This window comes from Seriola lalandi, unplaced genomic scaffold (genome assembly GCF_002814215.2).
Source record: "Seriola lalandi dorsalis isolate HSWRI2012SDOR001 ecotype SW California unplaced genomic scaffold, Sedor1 jcf7180002054240, whole genome shotgun sequence".
NCBI classification, from domain to species: domain Eukaryota; kingdom Metazoa; phylum Chordata; class Actinopteri; order Carangiformes; family Carangidae; genus Seriola; species Seriola lalandi.
The window spans coordinates 180,093-194,048 of record NW_019524793.1 but is presented as its reverse complement, the minus strand read 5'-3'; the positions used below and the strand labels follow the sequence as shown (position 1 = coordinate 194,048).

At 40.2% G+C, this 13,956-nt stretch overlaps 1 protein-coding gene across 3 annotated transcripts in view; it reads left to right on the top strand.

The window, feature by feature from the left end:
- Window positions 1-13,821, top strand: part of pbx4 (pre-B-cell leukemia transcription factor 4) — a 28,692-nt gene extending 14,871 nt beyond the window's left edge. For 2 of the 3 annotated variants that reach the window (XM_023404331.2, XM_023404332.2), the window contains 6 exons: window positions 3,297-3,541; window positions 4,122-4,312; window positions 4,436-4,571; window positions 4,874-5,030; window positions 9,035-9,121; window positions 10,269-13,821. In XM_023404331.2, the coding sequence (XP_023260099.1) occupies window positions 3,297-3,541; window positions 4,122-4,312; window positions 4,436-4,571; window positions 4,874-5,030; window positions 9,035-9,078 (773 nt within the window). In that variant the 3' untranslated portion in view covers window positions 9,079-9,121; window positions 10,269-13,821. Of the gene's footprint in view, window positions 1-3,296; window positions 3,542-4,121; window positions 4,313-4,435; window positions 4,572-4,873; window positions 5,031-7,915; window positions 8,020-9,034; window positions 9,122-10,268 lie in introns of all 3 variants that reach the window. The other variant, XM_087173477.1, reaches the window with a different exon arrangement.
- The last annotated feature ends 135 nt before the right edge of the window (window positions 13,822-13,956 follow it).

The window sequence follows — 13,956 nt, the reverse complement described above, 5'->3', positions numbered from 1 at the left end:
GGTGGGTGGGGGTGTGCTGAAAGGGAGAGGGGGGAGGGGATGTGTGTTGGGGGGAGACAGAGTGAAAAGGGGGATGCTAGTGAGGGAAAAGACAGACAAGGATAAAGCTTGTGCTGTGAGCTGAGCAATGATATACTGACTGCGTTTAAGTCTTATCTATTTCTATGTGTGGAAGGCATTACAGTTAATGTACAGCACTACACTAGTGGTTAGGTTGTTCACCCTTACCTGCACCACTTCATATACTGTATGTTGTGTCTGTACGGCACACCGTTTCCACATTGGCTGTGCAGAAATGAGAATGATTATGTATGCAGTGAAAGCCCAGCTGGATACCTTGAATATTTCATAGTATGTGTTGCTCGCTTCGTCTCTCAATGCCACACAGCTCAGCTAGGGTGGTAACGTGTGCATAATGGTGTGATTTCTAAGAGCTTTGCATGCAGGCTGTGGGCCTTAAGATGTCTTCCTATTTAAAAAAGGAATTTAAGTATCATTACTTACAGCACTCTGAGTTTTAGTATCTTGGTAATAGAACCAACCCAACGACGATTTCAGGAGCCAGTTGATCAAAAGAAAACACTGCTTAGATTTTGGAGAAAAACACCCAGCTTGTTCTCAGACCTGTAGGTTTTGTTTTTTTATAATTAACTGTATTTTTCAGGGTTCTCATGGCTGGTTTGTGAGACTCCTTTTTACACATGCCCGTGTCATATGGTCCTTTTCTGTGCAGTATCTTAACTCATCTCAACAGCTGCTATAATACCACTAGGCCACTAGACTGTGCATGAGTGCAATTGTGGGTAATCACAGCTTAATTGGAGTAATTAGGGGAATGTAGGGGCATTAGGCTACAGCTGGGGGCCATAATGAGGAGTGGGGCAAAAGGGAGGGGGAAGAGGTGAGATGCTTCAAGAGCCATAGTTGCCCTGTTCACTGTAGGTCAGTTGTACTTCTCAGTGAATGGACATTGAAGATCACAGCACACATGACTGTATACCATCAGAGCAGAACAAATACTTCTGGTCCTTGATCACTAAATTACCTATAGGTTATCTAGCTAAGAAGTGCAGAGATTGTATGTGAATGACTGAAAGCAAAGAAAAAGAGGAGGGAAAGAGATGGGCGAATCAGGGTCATTAGTTCAGACGGCTGGGTCTGCTGCATTCCTGAGCCCTGAGATGGGGGAGCAGCAGAGCAGGAATGTGCCTTGGAGAGAGAAGAGACCTAAGTAGAAGGAAAGAAACAGGCAAGAAGGAACAAGAAAAAAAAAAGGGGGGGGGGGGAGTTGGACACTTTGCTACGAGAGGCCTTAAATGGTGGAACAGACTCATTTATCAAATGAAGTTTGAAAAAGCAAAAAGTCGTCTGCTCCATAGCAGTTGGAAACTTAAAGTAAAACTGTTTTTGTCCTCATTTCCTTCACATCTGTTATCCCTACAAATACAGCCCTACTGATTTGTTAGCTCTGACTGCTCCACGGCTGCAAACTTGTTTTTCAACATGACTCACTACAGGGAAACTTAGACAGCAACATAAAGACTCATAAGATTGTGTAAATTGTGCTAACAAGAGAAGCTCTGAATGAGTGAATTCATGAACCCCCTAACCTTTGATGATGAGCTTTGACTAACTAGCGTAATCCTTAAGGAGGACAAGCGCCTAACGCCACCCAGTTTCCACTGGGATTAATCTTGTCATCCATATTGTTGGCGTCTGTCTCCTTCAGAATCCTGTCTGGTTTCACTGCTGTCTAAATTGGCTTTTACGTCTCCTTGGCTCCTTGATTTAGGTCTCCAGCTATAAAGATCAGCATAAATGTGGACATACTACTGTGTTTATTTGGGACTCTGAATCAGTATTTCACTGTATTAAAACTTCCTTACTTCCATAATGCAGATATATACTAAAATGTATCCATTTTACTATTTTACACAAACTTAAATTTCACAATATAATCCTAGTGACACAAGTGGACATGTGTTTTAGATCTTCGACTAACAATTATCTTAATTATCAATAAATGTGCTGATTATTTACTGATGAAATGCTTATTTGCTTAATGCTAAATTTCAAAAACTGAAAAAAGAAATACCCATCACAATTCCTCAGACCCCCGAGATGACATCTTGTGATTCAAATTGCTTAATTGGACCAGTCCAAGACCCAAAGAACCCAAAGATATTCAGTTTGTAGAGGTTCAACGAGTTGAGAAAATTAGGGAATACTTACTTTTGAAGAACCAGTGAATGTTTATTTATTTATTTATCTATTTATTCATTTAATTTTTTTTCTTGAAAAATACAGGGAACAATAATTAAGTTATCAAAATAGCTGCTCTTTAATTTTCTGTCGATTGCTTAATTTGTTAAATAACATTAATAATGACGTTTTTGAATACATGCAATAAAAGTAAAATTTATGCTAAGGCACTTTATAGTGCATCTTTTCTCTGCAATTAGTTTCCTTTTACAAAATAAATTAACTGTTTGTAAATAATGTGCCCAAGACACTCAATTGTTATACCAAGTTTCTTCTCTTACTTTCTGAAGTTGAATGATTGAGAAGCAAAAGGGGCAAGAGGGAATTTAGTTAAGAGTTAAACGCTTCAGGCTTTGAAGAAAAGATGGTTGTCTGTACTTAAAACTTTTCTGTAACAAAGTGGTGTGTGTGTGTGTGTGTGTGTGTGTGTGTGTGTGTGTGTGTGTGTGTGTGTGTGTGTGTGTGTAAAAGAGAGCAAGAGAGAGAGAGATGAGAGCATGGCTGCAGGCTGACAGAGGTCCTGGTATAATACAGTGGTGGAGAGCAGCAACTGATAACTATACTTATGGCCACTGGGGCTCATAGTGACAGCACATGCACTCCCATTACTGGTCCCATGCCTCATGCCCTTATCTCTGGCAGGTTGCCACTGAGGGGCCACACTGCCCTCTGCTGTTGATTGAGAGGAAGCTCAGACTCATTGAAAATTCAGCCAGGCGCTCATAGCAATGACTCAGGGGAGAAACTCAACTGGGTTTTGACAGGGTTGCACTTATTTGAATTTTAGCAGTTGTAAAACTTTTTCCTATGCACCCCAGAACCTACAGTATTAGCATGTAGTGGTAGCCTTTTCCTTAAAAGTTAATGTGTGGTCTGTCATTTTTCAAAAACTTTTTAACCAACAGGTTTTCTCAGCCTTAGGAGGATGTTCTTGTTTGGGCAGACTGTAATAAAAACAGGGATTTTTTTTCCTAAGCGGGTAAATACTAACTTTTCCCCTTTTACTCCTGTGCTTCCTCTCTTCTCCTGTCCAGTCCTGAGTATACGAGGTGTACAGGAGGAGGACCCCCCAGATCCCCAGATCATGCGGTTGGACAACATGCTGCTTGCAGAGGGTGTGTCAGGCCCAGAGAAGGGTGGAGGATCAGCGGCGGCGGCTGCGGCTGCAGCAGCAGCAGGGGGCTCACCCACCGACAGCAGCATCGAACACTCTGACTACAGAGCCAAGCTCGCCCAGATCCGCCAGATATATCATTCTGAGCTGGAGAAGTATGAGCAGGTGAGGGCTGAGCAGACTTAAATGGTCAAACATGTACTGTCTGTCTGTACTGGGTCTGGCAACAATCATTTTGTGCAAAATAAAAGGAAAACATACAGTAAACACTTTACTGTTAGAATGTGATTTCAGTCTAATCATGCAATACTATAAGATTGATTACTTCTGTTTCGATGTTTTGATGTATTTTAATGAAATGAATGAGTGAAAATTCATTATATCATTGATACATTTTGTTTAACATAACAAGAATAGACATTGAGATTAGGTTCTGTCAAAGAACATGGCTTTTGGCATTTAGCTCTGCACATTCTTGGCTGTTTATGATTCCTTTCCTAGTGTTTCACTGATATAGGTTTGAAATTTGCTACTGAAGATTATTTTATGGTTCATATGCTATTTGTAATCAAATATTCTATTATTAGTCTATTTTTCTTAGAAAAGAGGAAGGCAGCTGAGTCAGGAAGCCAAGGCCTACACGTGATCATCACGTCATTACACTAGATAGAAACTGTGCTCGGACTTTCGTTTACAATAGCATTCAATTCCTTTCTCTTCCTCTGTCTCTTTGTCCTCGGTCCAGGCCTGCAGTGAGTTCACCAACCATGTAATGAACCTGCTGAGAGAGCAGTCTCGCACACGGCCCATCTCTCCCAAGGAGATTGAGCGCATGGTGGCCATCATCCACCGCAAGTTCAGCTCCATTCAGATGCAGCTCAAACAGAGCACCTGCGAGGCTGTCATGATTCTGCGCTCACGCTTCCTTGACGCCAGGTCTGTCTGTGTGTGTGTGTGTGTGTGTGTGTGTGAGATGATACTGAAGCACAACTGGCTTTGTTGTGTCAGACATGTACATTCCAAGCATTTGGGTGATTATCTCTACTCTCTGTGTGTCAGACGTAAGAGGCGCAATTTCAACAAGCAAGCGACAGAAGTGCTGAACGAGTATTTCTACTCCCACCTATCTAACCCTTACCCTAGTGAGGAAGCCAAGGAGGAACTGGCCAAAAAATGTGGGATCACCGTGTCTCAGGTGAATTGCTAACTCTGCTATTATCCAGGACGGTAAAAGGACACTAGTTGTTTTTGTGGAAGCTAAGGTGATTTTGGTTTACAGGCTCAACTGTCTCCGTTTCAAGATCAGTTTCATTACATACTTTATAGCAACTTTTCAAAAGGCTTGAATTTCTTTTTTGTTTTGTACCATTGCTATAAGTAAAAAATAACACTGAAAATAAGAGCAACATGGAAAGACAAATGGATTTCCTTGTTTAATATATTTTTTTATCAGAAGAACCACTGCATTTAAATATCTGACATCCATCTGCCCCTTAGGTCTCTAATTGGTTTGGCAACAAGAGAATACGCTACAAGAAGAACATTGGTAAGTTCCAGGAGGAAGCGAACCTGTACGCAGTTAAAACAGCGGTGGATGCTGCCAATGTGTCGGCGCAGGCTAGCCAGGCTAACTCTCCAGCAACGCCCAACTCAGGTACCAAGTGCGCCATCTCATCCTCCCACAAGCCCTGCAACTTCTCATTAACAGGCTTCAGTTCCTCTACATACACTTTCATTTTTACACATAACTTAACCTGACTGAATCACAAAATGGCTGTATCATTTGTTGACTTGATTGTCCAAAGGAAAACCCACACTGCAATGCAAATGTGCTTTCATATATCTGTCCTTTCAGAGCCATGTGAAATGATCCTATTTATTCTGCATTAAGTCACTGGTAAAACATCATTTTCAGCCAAAGAGGCAAGCTATATATACCTGTATATAACCAGAAACCTAGACACAGTCTTTACTCATCCAGCTTCAGCAAGTCAACTGTGTCCAATTTTACTACACTAAGCACTTTATAAGGAACACCATACTAATAGTGCGTAACCATTTCTTAGCAAAAACCGAGGTTCATCAGACCAGACTATGTTTTTACAGTATTCAACTGTCCAGTTTCGGTGAGCTTGTGCCCACTGCAGCCTCAGGTTTCCGTTCTTGGCAGAAGACCACGTCAGGTTTTGCTCCTGTCGGCTGTTTTAGCCCATCTGCCCCAAGGTTGGACGTGTTGTGCATTTTGAAATGCTTTTCTGCTCACCAGTTGTTAAAGGGTGGTTATCTGAGTTACTGTAGCTTTTCTGTCAACTCCAACCAGTTTGGCCATTCTCAGAGCTACTGCTCACTAGATGGTTTTTTTGTTTTGTTTTTCACACTATTCTGAGTAAAAACTCCAGAGACTGTTGTGTGTGAAAATCCCAGATCAGCAGTTTCAGAAATACTCAAACCAGCCCGTCTGGCACCAATAATCATGCCACGGTCAAAGTCTCTGAGATTATTATTTTTCCCCGTCCTGATGTTTGATGTGAACATGAACTGAAGCTCTTACCTGTATGTGCATTACTTTCTACATTTCACTGCTGCCACATCATTGGCTGATTGAATAATTGCATCAATAAGCAGTTGTACTGGTGTTCCTAACAAAGTGCTCGGTGAACAATTTTCAATCATGACATAAAATATAGCATTCTAAATCTAACAAAGAACCAAATAAAGATTCATAAAATCAATAATAACAATAATACGCAGTATTGTCAACTATTTTGTTATTTTTTTCTAGGATAGCGTAGCTAATCTCCCTTATTTTTACAAGAAAGCATTTGACTGTATTCTATTTCCCAGACATATTTTTTTCTAAATTTCATACACGAGTAAAAAGTAATTTACAAATTTCTTTTAAATGTGAAACTCTTAAATTTGTTTTGGTTTGTGCAGTGTGGGAAACTTTGGTGTTTGCTTGTCTGACAGCCAAGATTTGCATTCATCTTGTGCTATGTTTTTTGAGCTATATGCTTTTGTAACATTTCATATCTGCAAAACTCTAATGTAACTTGAGACTGTTGTGATACTCAGGGATTTCAGGTGGAGGGACTGGCTTAATGTAAACTTCAAGTACTTTCTGTCCATCTTTCATATTTTCTTTCTGAAAATCATCCCATTATATATTTATTTGCTTGGTTAATTGCTTTTGTTATTTGTAACCTAGTGTTATTTGAAACAATTAATGCAATACACAGCACATAGTAATAATATATAGTAACCCCAATTTGCTAAGGAAGCTGAGTTGATCAGGTAGGTGTTTATTCAGATGTTTTGATTAATTTAGTCAGTTCCCCTTTCTATGGTTTCGGTGTGCTCAAAATAAATGATGACCAGCTGGGCTGGTAGGGTTTTTAAGGTGACAAAAATTAATGATGGGACATGATGCTATCTGTGAGAGAAGGTTTTTAAAAAAAAAAAAAAAAAAAAAAAAAAAAGTTATCGTAGGCCAAGAGACTGGATGGTGTCACAACTGCTCCCTTTTTTGTTACCAAATGAAATTCACTGACAAAACAATGGCATTGCTGCAGCAAGTTGCATTGACAGGAGGATAGTAAGAGGGAGTAAGACACAAGTCACTGATTGATTAAACCAGATTTACCTATTTTAAACCCTAATGGTGAAATCGGTGATAAGAATGGAATATGAATGCAGGTAGTATAGGCAGACACCAAATTAATCAGTTCACAGAATATGTTGCTAAAGTATGGGTAAATTTGTACCGTAAGAAATAAAATTCTAGACCACAAACGACCTCTTACCTCTCACACTTGGTATAATAAGTGTAAACTGTCAATATAGCCAAACTATGTTATCTGAATGTTACATGTTGTCAAAACTGTCAAACACTTGCATATCCTAAAACAATTTCCTGATGTGGAATTTAAATGCGTTTTAAGACACGAGTAGTAAATGTTAGTGTGGGAAAGTAGCTTTCCGTCACTGCCAGATTTTCCAAGCAGCAGGTTGTTTTAAAGTTTTATAGTATAATCTTTATACATCGTATCCTAAGCCTCATATCTTCCACTACTGCCAGACCACCCCGCTCCACCAGTGCATTGTAGCCCATGATGACGAACCAACATCACCCACTCTAGGGAATTGGAAGTGTGTTTGTGACATTAAGTTCTCCTAACCTTTATCAAAAGCCCAATCTATGATTCACCGCTCACCCAAAGAGGCCAAAATTACTTTAACAGTTTTTTGCAGCTGTAAAATGCATGTTTGCAAATATCAGATTTGCATAGACCTCAGTTTTGATTTCATTTTCTAACTGCCACACCATGGTGTGTGCAGCTGTTGTGCATGTATGCTGAGGAGAATCTATGCTTTAATCTTGTAAAATGGCCTATTCCGAATAAGTTGGCTGAGGACAGTGACCCTCATATTGAAGCTGGTTATTAAGTTAGTGCTACTAGTCAATGTCCATGACCAGTGGTGACCTTTTGACCCTGTGGCACTGGCTGATTGGATATTGGCTATATATATTGCCTGCAGGGTCACCAGGGTCATACAGTTTGTCTCACACAGGCGACGCCTACCTCGGCCTGCGTTCTCTCAACGGGGAGGGTCTCAACATCGCCCCCTCTCTACAGCCGCAGGTATGCACTGAGGACAGCTGCAGAGTTGACCTCAATGCGTTAACCCAGCCACCCAGAATCCTTGGATACCCACCCCTTGAATAGCTCCTTTTGACCCCGACCTCTCCTCAGATCCCATCCTGACTTTACCTTTGACCCCATCAACTCCTTCCCCAACACAAGCACAAAATGACCCATTTTGCACTGTACAGTGAGCCCGAGTAGCTTATGGCTTCACTCAAGAGGAGTAATGTCAGTTTGTTTAAGGGTCTTTAAATTTGAATAATGCATATCCTGCTATAATTATGTATACATATAGTCCTATTCTTAAGGAAGCACAGAGTCAGCCTCAGTGTAGAACCCCTAGACCATGTTAGGGGCATCACAGCCTTCCTTAGCACTCTTGTAGTTGTCAGTGTAGAGCTGTGTGGAATATTGCCATAAATCAGGGCTGACGATTGGACCAGCAAACCCTCTGGTTAATGGTCAGTTTCTCACCGGTTGTCGTGCACCTCTAACCCTTCAAACAGCATCCTGCCGTTTTTGTCATTTTTCCTTGCCCTTCCAAACATTCCTCCATCCCATATCTCCGTATATTCACCCCTCCACCTGTGTAGACAGAGAAATTTCCTCAAACTGAACTGACCTTGTGATTGTTGTCTTAATAGACATATAGTTTTGTTGTTCTTGATGGATCCACAGATTTCTGCTGTTAACTTAAAAAAGTGCTTGCCTTTTGGCTTCACTTGCAGTCTTTCATTTAGAAGAAGAAGTAGTTTAATGTCAAGAAGAAGAGTCAAGAAGTTGATGTTGAACTATAATGTTTAGTTGCACTGACTAAATGGAGTAATACACTAGCGTGAAAGCAATCATGAGTAATACAGACTGGTTCTGATGCATGCAGCAGAGGTTTGTGGATGCTATCACTCCTCAGCCTGTGGTTGATCAGATTAAAAAAAAACAAAAAAACAGGTTTGTTTAGTTTGTTGTGCTGAAGTTTCTGTTGAAATTTGTGGTTGTGTTTTGTCTCTGATAGGTGGATACCCTGCACCGTGCTACACACCTGACGGGCGGCTATGAGGAGCTGTCGGGTAGTGGCCTCTACACCCCTCATCGCCTGGATGTGAGTAGCACCTTAAAGGCCCTCTTGTGGTGTAGCTGATGAATAAGTATGCAGTTACTCAGGAAACCTGCCTAGTATATGCTCTGCAAAGTTTTCTTGAAATGAATTCAGGTAGATGAAATGTTACTATCACTGGAATGTGACATTTTCCCCTCTTGCTAGGTTTGTGGGTGTCTTAAGGAAAAGCTAATCAAGAAAACACTGATTTGGATAAATTTGGTTGGAAGGAGTTTTAAGATATCCATGTTAAACCTAATCAATTTCTAAAATTGTATTTCAGTGTGAAGCAGATCTTAACTGCATGTTCAAATGCTGTTGAAACAATAGTTATAGTTGCAACCTAGATGTCAAAAAACTTTACTATTTCTTAAACGCTTAAATACAAATTTAGACCAGTCTGAACATCTCAAGTCTTGCAAATCAACAAATGAATGCTTACTGGTATGTGACAATAAACTAATAACAGCTTCTTTCTAGGGAATAAGTTAGACATCAACTTCAGGAATTTTTTACTTCAGGCTAATGATTGGTTTGTTTGAGATGAGCCAGGCTTTGCTCTGACATCACGCAAATATAGTCAGCAATTACCAGACCTAACAATTACGTCTGTGCAGCCGATTCATACACAACAGCAAACGGACATGATCGCTGTCTGGCTTGAGAATTTTAGCCTGTTTTCATGTATGATGTAGTGATATGGAGGTTAAACCATAAACGCTGTCATGATGATCACAGATTGTCTACATACCATTTTGAAAGGCTGCCTGTCTCAGAAGATTATTAAAACAAAAATTATTGGAGGCTGAATACAAGATGAACAGATTGGTGTCATTACATTTTGATTCATGGGTGTCAGATCAAACGCAATGTTTCTGTGACTGCTTGTACAGGGTGTTAAGGCTGTTGCATTTTTTTTGCAACCACCATTTAATAGGCCAGTCAGAGTTTATTTCAGTCATTCAGGAAGCTGCTCTCATGTTGTATGAGATGAGTAATTCTGAGAATGAATAGTATTTTGTCCACAAATCAGTAAGCTATATTGAGGTTGCATCATTTGGTTAGAAATCAACAAAAAATGTAGTTGATTTTGACTATTAATTATGAAACTCCCTCTTCATGCTCTATTCTCTTCCCTGACTGTTTGCAGGCTAACAGCTGGCAGGACACCACCAACCCCCCCTCGGTCACCTCCCCTCCCGGTCCTCCTGGCAGCGTCCACTCCGACACCTCCAACTGATCCGGTGGCTCTCTCGCTGCCATCACTTCATTCCCACTGTGGTCTGCTCTGACTACCATCCTCTGTCCCCATTCTTCAATATACCCTTGTCTCTCAACCTGACAGCCACACAAGGCTGTATTTGCATTTCATAAACACACACTGTGCTGGAACACAGGACAGCCGAACACTAGTTAGGAGGAGTTCTCCCTCCACCCCAAAGCTCCACTTCATGGCTCGAAGCTCCATAACTCAGAATGAAAGGAGGATGGAGCTCACTGATACTGAGACAGATAGAAAACATCTTTACTATCAAGGACTTTTTGAAAACCACTGACCCAGCTGTGTAGATGATCATGATGTCTGTACATTATGTGTATATGCACGTTAACTTCACACAGTACTCACACAGCTTGTCCATGTGCTGTTGACCTCTGCACTCAACCCTTTGCTTTGGAAAACTGTGTGTGATTGCCTGTATCTCTTGAAGCCTTGGCATTTGACAGCCAAACTGTTGATACAGATCACCAGGGAGCTCTGCTCACCTTGCTCGTACCAAAGTGCTGCCCCAGTAGTTGTCAACACATCTGTTCCTCCGAGACCACCCTCTGCCAACTCTACACAAGACGTTGTTGTATCTTCCGGTCCTTACAGCTTGATATTTCATTCTGTTGGAGATTTCAAAGTGAATAATTGAGACATGCGCAAAGGTGCATGCAACCCCCTTCCATAAACACACACCCTACAACTTTTCAGTCGTTTTCATAGTGAGCTGACATAAAAGATGTGTCAAGCACAAAAGTTAGCATCCTTGTTATGGGTGTCTCTACCTGTAAAAAGGTAGTTAAGGGGATCACTGTTCTAGACCAGGCAGGACAGGTGATAATAGGGCTGGCGAGGAGAGGATGAAAGGGCAGAGAGAGGAGAATTTCTTTGGTTGAGTGGATGTAACTAATAGCCCTTTTTGTTGCTAACCAATAGAGGGTGCTGGTAGATGGCTTGTAGACTTTACTTCTTGCTTTCTGTCCACTAGTTTATTTGATTGTAGGCTATTTTCTAATGCTGTTTCACCAAGAATGCACCAGCCACCACCAAAAATGAGCTCAATAAAGCATCTAAATGACGTTAGGAGAAGGGTGGAAAGATTGTGGGGCATTGATGTGTTATTGGGACAAACGTGACATGAATTTAGAAACGTGACTGTCTTCCATGCATGTAGGACTTCTAGGCGTGATATTATTGTTTTCGTTTAACCTTCCGAGTTTTTAGCTTTGTTTTTATTAACAAAAAAATAAAGGGTATAATTATTACAGTCAGACCAAAAAGGAAAAAGTGCATCATGTATTGCTATGATGTGTGTCTCTGTGTGGGCGTGTGTACAGTCTTCTTGGGATGTCTTAGTCAAACTGGCTGGTGCCCTCTGACCTTTGTAAGCATTATAGAGACTGGGTGCTTCCACCAGCCAATGACAACACCAGGTGGGGTTCCACTGAGATCTCCTCCCCATCTTGAAACGTTTAAGCTCGTGAGCCCAAGGCAACACGCTACAACCTTCTGTTGTACCAAAACCAAAAATACCACGTTCAGCAATGTAATAATGCTACTCTGTGTCTCTCTAAAGTTGGTGCACAGCCACCTTTTCAGTTCGAGGCGAGGAGGGAATTATATTTGTATCTGTGTCTCTCTTGTGTGGTGTTGTCATGCCTCAAGTTGATTTCATTTTTGGGGTTTTTGTTGTGGGGCTTCATGGGAGGGTGGGTGGAGTGAGGACTGTCATATCAGACCTGTAATTTGATTGTGAGCATAGAATTTATGCTCTCCCCTTTACCCATCTTTTAATATCTTCTGGTAAAACCACAACTATTTTTGATTTTATTTCTATGGCCAATTGGGCAAGGGCTTCTCTCTCTCCTCTGTTACCAAAAAAAGAGGCAGCACTGGGTGTAGTAAAACAATTAACTTGTGTTTAAGACAAACCTGCAGCGTTTTTGGGGATTTTCATTCTTTGGAACTATTTTATACATTAACTGTTATGTGAATAACAAAGCATTTTGATAGTAAGGTAAAGCCTTATGAATATTTAAGTGTCAGTCAAGACTTTGTTGAACCATATGTTACAGAACAAAACTTGAGCTTGTAAGCTGGTCACATGTGATATCCCACATTTAATTACTTGTTTTGTTACTCATCGCAGTTCATACGACTGTATCTTATGAATAACGTTATCGCCACACCAAATTATCATGCCCCCCCCCCTTTTTCTACCTGTTGTAATGGATGTCACTGTACAGTTTGTGTAATGTTTCAGTATTTTTTTTTTTCTTTTATAAACTTCGATGTTTGGTTGAGATGCCAGTTTTATTTGGCCTTTGTGCCACAGAATTCATGATAACTCTGTATCAATTTTGAATATTATTTAGGTCTTTTGTTACATAACCGGGTGGCAATGTATGGTTTAGAGGTGTAACATTTGGTGCTGTGGAAAGAATTGTATCAATTGAGGTTCTGCAATGAACATTATTTGGTATATTTTGCCATGCTAATCCCTGGACACCTTTCTCATCTGATTCTACCACCATTTCCCACACTCCCTCAGTTATACAGTCACTTTTCCAAATATTCACCCACTTTTGTGCCTAATTTAATCCTAAATCTTGTTTTAATGCTGCTCAAATTATTCCATGATATCAGTTATACAGAGTGGCAAAAAGTTTTTAATCTGACTAAATTACATAGATGGCTATTAAATTCAAGCTCTTAGACCTTTAAATTTATCACACCTTGACAGCTAAATGTAATGGTGCAGATGTTGCCCGTTTTGTGTAAAACTAATCTGAAATTAATTTGGCTAACGGCTACACTGAAACAGGAAGAGAGCCAGACTTTCACATTTAAGTGCATGGTGTGCGCTATGCTCCAGTCATCGTGCACGACAGCAAAAACACCTATGCCTAAATGCATAGACGTCATTATGTGGTGTCCCACATTATGTGGTGCCCTGTAATGTTGCAACAGCAACCGCAATTCTAAAATACAGAACTTAATTTTATTTTCTATGGTTGATCATTTAAATCTTGTTTGGATTCTGCAAGTGACTAAATGACTTCCACAGCATCAAATGTCTCTTTAAACCTTTTTGATTTCTTTGTTTTTATTAGTATATTTGTATCTCCCCTCTTTCCCTTGTATTTACCCCTCTCTCTACCTCTGTCTTTCCATTTCTCTTGTATATAACCCCCACTGTTTTCAGACTTGTGAGTCTGTATGAACTCCTTTTATACCTCAACTTTAGAATTGTTCTAGAAAGAGTAAAACAAAAGGAAGAATATGACAAATTGTAGTGTTCTTATTAGAAAATTAATAAAATGATTTAGTGTGATTTTTTTCAGTATTTGATTTCAGATTTTAGGAGTGTTTCATTTTATAATTTGTCACAAATGCTCTTGTGATAGTCAAATGTAATAAAAGGAGAGATTGCACCATCCGATGATTAATATGTGAATCTGTCAGCCTCATGGAAAATATGGAAAACACTATCCTGAGAAATGACAGCATTTGTCCAACATGGATTAAATCCTTTTCAGCTTTTTAATTGATCCATCTTTATATATTTTGTGTT